The 10,768-nt window shown below is 39.6% G+C and overlaps 1 protein-coding gene across 1 annotated transcript; it reads right to left on the bottom strand.

Annotated features, from left to right (window-relative positions):
• Nucleotides 1-817: 817 nt before the first annotated feature.
• sumo2b (small ubiquitin like modifier 2b) lies at nucleotides 818-10,453 on the bottom strand. Its single transcript, XM_053637342.1, has 4 exons — nucleotides 10,365-10,453; nucleotides 7,587-7,718; nucleotides 5,147-5,218; nucleotides 818-1,556 (listed from the first exon to the last, which is right to left on the bottom strand). The coding sequence occupies exons 1-4, from the start codon at nucleotides 10,383-10,385 to the stop codon at nucleotides 1,494-1,496; spliced, it is 288 nt and encodes a 95-aa protein (XP_053493317.1). The 5' UTR covers nucleotides 10,386-10,453; the 3' UTR covers nucleotides 818-1,493.
• Between the last annotated feature and the right edge of the window lie 315 nt (nucleotides 10,454-10,768).

Raw genomic sequence — 10,768 nt, 5'->3', positions numbered from 1 at the left:
TCCCATCTGTGTTTTTGAATTAAAGCATCTCTTTTTATATATAAAATAAATCTGACATTCATTAAAAAAAAGTTATTTAAGCTATTTTGTATGTTAACTCTTTAAAAAAGAAAGAAAGAAAGAAAGAAAGAAAAAGTATGTTCTGTCCAGTCTGCACTTTTTAATTAAAGCATCCATCCATTTTCTACACCGATTATCCTCCAGGGTCACGGGGAACCTGGAGTCTTATCCCAGAGAGCATGGGGCACAAGGTGGGGTACACCCTGGACAGGGTGCCAATCCATCACAGGGCACACAATCACACACACATTCATACACTACAGACAATCTGGACCTGCCAATCAGCCTACCATGCATGTCTTTGGACTGGGGGAGGAAACCGGAGTACCCGGAGGAAACCCCCACGGCACGGGGAGAACATGCAAACGCCGCATACACAGGGCAGTGGCGGGAATCGAACCCCTGAAACTGGAGGTGTGAGGAGAACGTGCTAACCACTAAGCTTTAATTAAAGCATGTTTTAATAAAAATAAATTAAACTAGTTTTTTCAGCTATTTTGTACATTAATGCTGAAAAATAATTTAATGATGTGTCCTATCTGCATTTATTGAATTAATACATCTGTTTTAATAATTAAATTATTATTATTATTATTATTTTAATATCTGGCATTAATTAAAAGAATAGAAAAGAGTTCTCAGCTGTTTTGTATAGAAGGTCTAATTAAAAAAATTGAATTACTCCAATCTGTATTCTTTGAAAGCAACAGAATGCTTGAACAAACCAGATTTTCAGCAGAAACAAATTAGCCAAATATGAGGTAAAAAGAGTTTTTATTTATTTTAACAAATGACTTATTAGACAATACAGATGCTTAACTCGACAGTAATTTCAGAACTTATTAATAATATTATTATTATTATTCACAATTCACCTACTGAATCTGGGGCTTGTTTCACTTTACACACCTTCTGCCAATTAATAACAATAAAAAAAACCCAATTTGTCTGAAATAAAAGCAGCAAAAGTAATAAAAATAACAGACTTGTCTTGTACTACAGAGCACCCATCTTCACCAGGTGCTCTCTTCATACAAAATGATTTTTGTTTTCATGTCTTTTGAGGACACGAGACAAAAAAAAAACGGTCTGAGCTTAAGTTTGGTGTCAAAATGTTTTTAAAAGTAAAAACCGCTCTACTCAAATGACGGTTCAGCAGAAAGATCTGGACCACGGGCTGCTTTTTGAGACCTTCTGTGGTCACTTCTTACCAAAGGAAAAAGGCTTCTGATCTCAAGGCGCTCACGCTGCCACTTCAATGTGTGTGAGAAATCACTTATATACAAAAAGCAGGAACTGCAAAGGTGGAAGAGCATCAACACGCTATACAACAGCAGTCGGGAGTAACTGTGAGGGGAAAAGACGGGAGTGAGAGAGAGAGAGAGAGAGAGAGAGACAGAGAGAGACGGGGGGAGGCAGTGAAGTTTCTGCGTTTAGACGAAGCCTCCTGTCTGTTGCTGGAAAACGTCAATTGTGTCTTCGTCCTCCATTTCCAACTGTGAGAAAGAAAAATAAATGAGAGAGAGAGAAACATGAGTGAGCAACGTATGCGGCTGCGGGCGACGTCCTAAATGCTTCATGTGTGAAATATTTCCACTAGGTCTGTGAAATCTGGCCTGTCACACTTGAAAGCTTCACGCAGGCTTCCTCGGGCTTAATGACGCAAACTGCGTGTCGTTATTCAAAACAGCACTTTGACAAAATACTGCTGGGATTACGGAGGGGAAAAAAACCCCCCTCATGACTGAAAGATTATCAGGGGGAGGGGAGTGTGTGTGTGTGTGTGTGTGTGTGTGTGTGTGTGTGTGTGTGTGCGCAAGCCATCAGCGTAAATCTTACAGGGTGGGACGAAGGAGGAAGAGAATTTATAATACTATATATACACACCACTGAGGCGCTGGAGTCTGGATTCCGATTGGTCAGAAGGTTTATTGGTCAGCTCCAATAGTAGCGCAGGTTTATATTAATTCGCTCGTTCTGATACCGTTATCGTTTCTATAGCAACAGCTCACACATTGACGTGCAACAGCAACGATACCGGACTGTCATTTTTACTACTTGACTTTCCAGGTTCATTACTGGTGGTCACTTCATCGTGTGGTAATTATTCGGGTTGTTAATGTTATGGGTGTATATTTGAGCTCAATCGCAGGGACTCGTACTGCGGATGCTCCACATAAATGGACTTAAAACGTGTGCAATCGTCGATGCGGTGAAATTTTCTTTAAGGAGATGTTTGTGTAACGTGTATGGAAGGAGTCTCCAGTGTCAGCGCTTTGTAATGGTCAGCGGTAAAGCTGTAACTTTTACGTTTTCCGTCATCTTCGTGGCAAGAGGAGTTTACGCTTCTTTGCGGTTTCTCGGTAATATGACAATCGGCGTTTAAAAAAACTTTAAGAGAGAGAAAATAGACGGATGTTTACAGGCGCTACGAGGTAAGCGAGCACTTGTTTCGTGGACGTTCCACAACATGAAATGTAACTATAAATGGAAAAAAGGACAACGTGTTGTTCTTTAGTTAATTTAAACTGATTGCTGTGGCAGAAGAGGAATAAAATTTTTCAGGACGCAGCTGCACAATGGTTGTTCTAGAAAATTAATCAACCCCTTTCCGACCGATCAGAATGGAGAATTGATCAGCGCTGTGGTATAAGGTGTTTATAACAAGGCTGTACTTTTATAGAAAAAAAACCCTAAATCTAAACCTGGTGTCTCTACACGGTCCTGATAACCCGCTGTGAGTCCACTTTATGTACATTATCCTAGATGACTAACAGATGCCACTGGTGGCGTTTAATGAGGTCCTCTTCTGATCAGGTGTTACGACGCAGTAAAAACCGTCATATTGCATCGGCTGAATATCATCATCACTCCTGAACTACTTGAAAATTTACATTCGGCCCGTTTTCCTCGTCCCTCGCAATGTTCCTAGAACGTTCCAGCTCAATAAAAGAGCCGTCGTGATGGCCGGCTGTAAGGGCCATAATGGCCGGGGCGAGTGTTCCAGCTTTAACGATCTATTGATCGTGTTTATCGATCGTGACACATTGGCAGCCTCCTTTGTGATGTTAAAATGAAAGGAAATGAGCAGGGGTCTGCTAAATACCCACCCATCAGCATGAAATATGCATTTACATGTGTGCATGTGCAGCTGACCCATGCTTTTTGTTACGCGCACACACACACACGTTCGGTCGGGAATCCCGAGGGACCAATTAAGGGGTAGAACAAAGCTGCCATATGCAGAGTTCAAATGTCAGAGCACGTCACTGAGACGTGGTTTTATTGAAAAACCAGTTATCAAACACTCGATACCGAACCGGACGGGATACGTCTTCCTACAGGGCCGAGGAAGAGTTAGACTATCACAAACTTACACGATACAGGACATTCCTACAATATACATGTTACATAGGTTTTACTAACTGTGCTCCAAACGGTAGTGATGCGATTGTGAAAACGAAATAAAGCAAATATTTAAACGATAGAGATTAAGTTCTACGTATAAATCAGAGTCAACAGAGGCGTGGTGGAGCGCCGGTTTGTGAATGGAGGGCGGAGTTCGGGGGAATGAGTGCTGAATGAATAAATAATCGCTGCCACTTGTTCATGATTAACAGCGCTTTATTTATTCTCTGTCTGTCTCACAGTGAGCTTTTAAATGCCCAAGAAGAGAGTGGTGCTGTTGTAGAGCAGAGCAAGACAGACAGATAACGTCCTGCAGAGCTGTGTGTGTGTGTGTGTATGTCCGTATAGCGTTTAGTAGTTTTAATTATTTTTCGTTAAGTTAAATAACGCCGTCCTATGCACCAGGGTGTACCAAAATAATTTAAAAATAGAAATGAAGTTGGATGATACTTTTATGTTATTATGACTTAAAAAAAAATAATAAACTAAACACTTAAAAGGTGGAAAAATATTTATGAGAAAAACGTATTAACACAGTGAATTAAAGCAGTACAAATCATTACGCACAATTCTTGTGTTTCCAAAATAATATTAACTGTTAATTTATTAAAATGAACTCAGAAAAAGTAACGTAATTTTATCATGACATCGATATTATTATCATCCTGCCCTAAAATACAAGCTATCCAATATGTTTCTTTATTATTATTATATTTTTTAAAATGTACCTCCTATGTAGTGTTGTCATATCTTAATGACGAACAACTAAACTTATTATTTCCATATTATTTGACTGAAAATGTATTTCTTTTTACAGTTATTATTGATCTATATACATTTTTTCCCTTAACAGTCCTAAGTAGTGTACTTAAGACTTCTAAGACCCTGACTGATGGGGGCTAATAGTCCAATCTTAAACACATCCACCAAAAGACGCACTCCGACCACGTCAATATCGAGATCATATTTGAAACGTATGTGTGGATTCAACCGGGGAGGAAATTTAATTATGAGGAATAATCAGCACATTTACACACTGAGAACTGGAAAATAATCAGGTTTTGGCAATAATACAATCGATACGCACTTCAGACATGTGATATTTTGAATACACATGGGTCGACCGATAATCAGATTTACCTCTAAACCAACTCTAGTGAAGTAGTAGTATCTGGTGTTTGTTTAAAAAAAAAAAAAGAAGTTTTTTTTTAGTACTGGTCAATATTTCTTAAATGTAGTTTCTTGTGTTGAATTATTGTTGTGTCCCTTATCCACTGCAGCTCTCAACTTTCTGAAGATGTTTGTCCGTATGGGAAAAAAATAGTAATGATAATAATAATAATAATAATAATGTAAAGACGTAAGAGTATACAGTACACGTGCCTAATAATCTGATTATTGGGTTCAAATCTGTTAGCAGTTTTAATTCAGCATAAGATAAGAGATCATAAGATAATAATCAGATTATTAGTGAACACCTTCAGGGTAACAGTATTGACAAATCTAACGTTTGAAATAGAAACACGCACTCGGACCGCCAGATCGTAACTGTATTCCTGAGGTTTTCAAACCTGACCGTAGATCAGCATTTTATAATGTCAGGATAAACATGGGTATTTAAAAAAAAAAAAAAAAAAGAAAGAAAAAAAAAAGTAGGTCATGTGATGTAGGGTCATACCTGTGCAGGTGTGTCTGTCTCATTAATGGGCTGGCCATCGAACCGGAATCGGATTTGCCTCATCGTCAGTCCCTAAAAACAAAACGAGAGGGGGGGGGAGGGGAGTCAGTTCAGCACTTCACACTCACACAGTCCCAAGGGAGGTCAGCACTCTCCCACTGCTGATGAGCTAAAGCTGAGGAATCAATATTACATTTATTCTGCACATTTGCAGATGATCCACAGATTTACCTTCTCCATCCAAACACATCGTTCTGACCCTCATCCCCCCCTTCACCCCAGTCCAGTCATCAAAACTGCTGATCCGTATCGGCGATGGGGGAGAGAGAGAGAGAGAGAGAGAGAGAGTACTATTTTGAATGGGTATATGTTCAACACTAGCTTATTGATAACCTTAAGGCTAACGCATTCATACTAAAAGCTACCAAACTTTAATCCTGCATCCATTTTGATAGATATTAGCCAGCTAAACTGTAATCCTCAGGGTGCATATTATCTGGTTGCCTAGTAACAGTGTTCACATGACTTTAACCGCTTGAGTAGCGTATTGTGTATCTTTCGTCCACAAGTGTTCTACTTTCATTCAAACGCACCATAGATCATCACCCATTCCTTCTTCTTCTTTATTTATTTATTGGGATTGTTTGTATAAAGGAGGAACGCATCCCAATACGTACTGCATTCATATTAAATGACACACATACACATTTGTCTTTGTTTATCCAGATCCACAGCAGGGCTACAGTCCGGGTCCATTTCTCTCTGGCTAGACAACAAACATGCGGAGTCATCTTTCTAACGCTATGTCCATCCTCGCAACAGGCGCAATTCATTTATACCATTAGGAGCTGTAGCCTGGCCAAAAAACCCCAAGAGTATCATCTTACACAAGTGTCTACTTGTCAAGTTTCCCTCGATTTAATCGCCGCTCCCCATCAACCTGGCACTCGAGTGTGAAAACAGTGATGCGTGTTTGAACATAGTTTATGGTTTCATTTACTCAGTACACTCCAGCTTTGGGACGGGCGCCTGGTTCCCCTCAGTACCTGGAGATTTATCGGGTATTCTCGAAATCAATAAAGTCGCAGGTTGGAAGGACTTCAAAACATTGTTTGGCCACTCTGAGATTTGACAGTGCGGCATTTCTATTGTGTCTGTAGGACTTGGAGCATTATTTATATTTATATATACACACACACACACACAAACATATATACACACATTTATAGTAGTGAGTGTACAGCTTGTGTAACAGTGTAAATTTGCTGTCCCCTCAAAATAACTCAACACACAGCCATTAATGTCTAAACCGCTGGCAACAAAAGTGAGTACACCCCTAAGTGAAAATGTCCAAATTGGGCCCAAAGTGTCAATATTCTGTGTGGCTTTACATTGTAGCAAAGTGTCATTTCTTCAGTGTTGTCACATGAAAAGATATAATCAAATATTTACACAAATGTGAGGGGTGTACTCACTTTTGTGAAATACTGTGTGTACACACACACACACACACACACACACACACACATTATATATATATATATATATATATATATATATATATATATATATATATATATATATATATATATATATAAAAAATACAGTCCGATTTATGCTTCACACAAAGCACAAAAACAACAACAAAAAACAACTACGGTAAATATGGAGAGTATATATCGACAGGGCGACTAGCAGCGTTTGTTTTGGGTTTTGTTCTTTTTCCTTCTTCGCAATTTTATTTGATGTGTGCGTTGAAAAGTAACACATTCACAACAGGAATATTGTATCACGATATTTTAAAGAAAAATGCTTTTAATGTCTACAAAGTATGCTTTATATTACTGAAAAGGAGGGAAAATAAGTTTAACACAAATTAATTTTAATTTGTTTAATTTAATTTAAAAAAATTTTTAAAACAAGGTGCTTCCAATTAGAGTTTTTAAATTGTTATTAAAGACAAACAAACAAAAAAAGTTGTCGCAATATCCAGAATATCTCCAAAATGGTGTAGTGACATCGTTTATCATGATATCAACAGCATTTTAGTGAGTCCCGCTGCTTGCTAAACTACACACATCAACCTGAGATACATCTCGACCGTCAGCGGGGAACTATTTTACCACTTAAATCAGTCTGTACAGATATCGAGAAGTTTTTTGTGTGATTGTTGCGGCCAAAAATGCTCGATTTTGCTGTTTCTGAGGAGTTGATGATTTGGGCAACTCTAAATAAAATCCTGACATGCAATATTAATAATGCTAAGCTCACGATATCAGTTCAGTAATTTTGGAAGTCAGTAAACGTTATCGTGATTAAAATATGATTACCATGCCGTATCCTGGATACCTGCATGCTAATGCGTTTATTCTGTCTATTTAAATAGAAAGAGATGAGTGTGTGTGTGTGTGCGCACGCGTGTGTGTGCGCTGTCACTCACCTGTCTCTCGCAGTAAGCCTTCATGAGTTTGCTGAGCGGCGTGTGCCTCTTAATCTTAAACTGCACCACTGAGCCGTCCTGTCCCGCCACCTTCAGGTTAATGTGGTCATTGTTCTCGGTTTTCACTCCCTCCTACACACACACACACACGAATCTAATCAGTGTCTCTTGATCACAGTTAAAGCTGACATTCTTGCATTCTAGACTTTAGCCCCGCCTACTCCAGAGGACAATATTGCTCGATTTCACGGACCAAAGACGTGACGCTGTGAACTTTTTCAACCCATCGACCATATCTCACTACAACCTGCTAATTGTGTCACGTTCAAAAGTTCGCGTCACTCTCCTCTGCGCAAACAGCCAATTGCACTGCAGCCTTCAAGATGCTGAATCGAATCCGAAGGCCAAGACTCGAACGAACACGTCCGCTCTCAACGGTCAGTCTTCACGCCGGTTCAGCTTCAGACTGAAATCTTTTGTACACTTTTCTGCACATGAGCTTCGAAATCGTACAACCCACACCCCTGCGTCTCACCCGTGTACATGCACCAGCATCAGACGGGTGCACAAACTTTCAAACATGTTGATTTTCATAGCAAAGCTGAACGTCTGAATGACATTTTAGAGTGTTTTTAATACCATGTAATGAATCTCACATGGTTATGGGAAACATCTGTGGATTATCGATTGCAATGTCAGTCAAATTTAAATATTCAAGTGAAAGTGGGCGGGGCTTCTTGGGGTCGTATTTAGTGACAAAAAAGTAAGATCTAAAAGTCCAGACTGCAAGGATAGTGTTTACTCTGGAACTACATCTGTACCATGAAATCTGATTTGCACTTTTTGGGATCCCTGGTGTGTATTTATCAAATTATAAGTAAATCAAACACTTTGGTTTTGTGCCTTGAAATCAATTTATAAATTTTTTTTTTTTTTTTAACTTCCTGTACAATTTTATTTTAACATTTTGTCATCCCACTATTCTGTATCACCAAGAAGACGTCTTTTCCATTTTGAATCTGGTTCCTCTCACGGTTTCTTCCTCGTGTCGTCTCAGGGGGTTTTCCCCTCACCACCTTCACCTCTGGCTCATCCACTAAGGATCTAAATCTACATCTGGATTTCTGTAAAGCTGCTTTGTGACAATATCAGTCATTAAAATCGGTATAATATAAATAAAAATTAAGTTGAATTATTAGCAAGAATAACAATTATATTATCTGAAACATACTTATATGGCAAATACATATAAACCCAACATGATTTATGGTCATTTACACTCTGCTGTTATGCATCATTGTCTTTTTTAAAAAATAAAAAAAACCTGATAACAAGCACCACAAATAAATGGAAAAAAGTATGTGGACACGTGACCATTACACCGATATGTGCTTCTTCCCCAAACTGTTACCACAAAGTTTGTAGTATTATAATTGTCCTTCACTGGAACCAAGAGCCCCAAACCTGTTCCAGCATGACAATGCCACCGTGCACAAAGCGAGCTCCATGAAGACACAGGCCGTTTCTCAACACGCATTCTTATGCGATTTTGCATCCTTGTGAACTCGCTCTACGCCACCATCCATCACCGAAGCTCAATTCCAACACTCACGAATGCAAATACTGGGGCGCATGAAACGACCCGGACGCGTTCTTGATCTCGAGGACGCATCGGATGCAGACCTGAGCGACCCGAACCTGCTTGAAGTCCCAGAAGTCATCACGGCAAAAACGATAGCAGATGACGGAAACCTGACCCATACCTGTAGTGTTAACATCTTTTCAGTGACAATCTAAATAAATCAAAACATGCATCTAAAGAGAGTGATTGTTGAAAAGTCAAATTTATCCCTCAGAATTATTTTAATTAAACTACGCCAGCTTCCGTCCTGAGGTAAATAAACTCGTTAGCTTAGTATTTTAGTCGACGTGAGGTCGCAGTTGCAACCACAGTCACGCCCCAAAATCTAGTGGAAAGCCTTCCCAGAAGAGTGGAACGCATTATAACATCAAAGGGAGAATAAGTCTGGAATGAGATGTTCAACAAGCACATACAGGTGTGATGGTCAGGGGTGCACATACTTTTAGCCAAATAGTGTATATGAGGCACACAAAAAAAGCAGGAAGTTCAAATGAAGTTGTTCACAAATCTAATTGAACTAAGACACCGGTCAGCCTCAGCACACTGAATATGACCAGTACTACTCTGTTGAAGAAACCAAACAGAAAAAGGCAAACTTTTAATAAAAAAAGTGCTAAAATTTCGTAATACTGTTAAACAGAACCACATCTGGTGATGAGAAATCATCTGAAATATACCAGCTAGCAAAAAAGTCCATTTTATGCTAATAATAGCCTAGCAAATCAGTCAAACTGTTAAACCAAAAAAAAAGGACCATAATTGTCCAGTTAACAAATTTAAACGTGTCACTGTGACATTTTCATTAACATTCAGCGTTAATAAACGATGTTTGAACCCAAACTTCATTAAATTAATCACCCATTAAGATACTCATTAGCCGTGCTAATCTGCTAGCAGTGTAATTATGGCGGACACCCGCCCAGCCAAAGCGCGTGCACGACTCTTCCGGTGTTTCTAAAGCAGCAGTTACAGTATTTATCCACTAAGCGGAATATTCTCTATCCTATAGCAGCGTATCCGTTTTGTTCCTGGATTATTTTTATTCTTACATTTTCTCACATTAAAAACAATCCGCACGCTGACAGTATATATAAAAATATATGTATATTTTTAAATTATTTGTTAACAACACTCACCTTGGGTTTCTCGTCTGCCATGGTTATTGTATTTGCGCTGCCCTTACGCCGCCACACAAAAGACTCCGCGGGGACGCGCACGTCCGCGCCCCCGCCTTGAAAAAGCGGACGCGACGTGCGCGGCCACGACTTCGGCGCTCGTGCTCAGCGAGCGTCGCTGATTGGACGGAGAGCTGCGGGCGCGCGACGTCGGAGTGACGATGCGTCGCGGACCCGCGCGGGCGCTCTCGTCGGCGCTGTGCCTGTGAGCGTGCACGCGCGCCCGAAAAAAAACAACGTCTTTTCATTTCGCAGGCCGCGTACCCGAATAACTAAACAAACAAAAAGTCGTAGGAAATGTTCGTTTTCTTATTTGAATATTCGTTAATTTAGTGAAAAAAGAGGGGGACATGTTGAGTGGTAAC

This window comes from Ictalurus furcatus, chromosome 12 (assembly GCF_023375685.1).
Source record: "Ictalurus furcatus strain D&B chromosome 12, Billie_1.0, whole genome shotgun sequence".
NCBI classification, from domain to species: Eukaryota; Metazoa; Chordata; class Actinopteri; order Siluriformes; family Ictaluridae; genus Ictalurus; species Ictalurus furcatus.
This window is presented reverse-complemented; position numbering and strand designations above follow the sequence as displayed.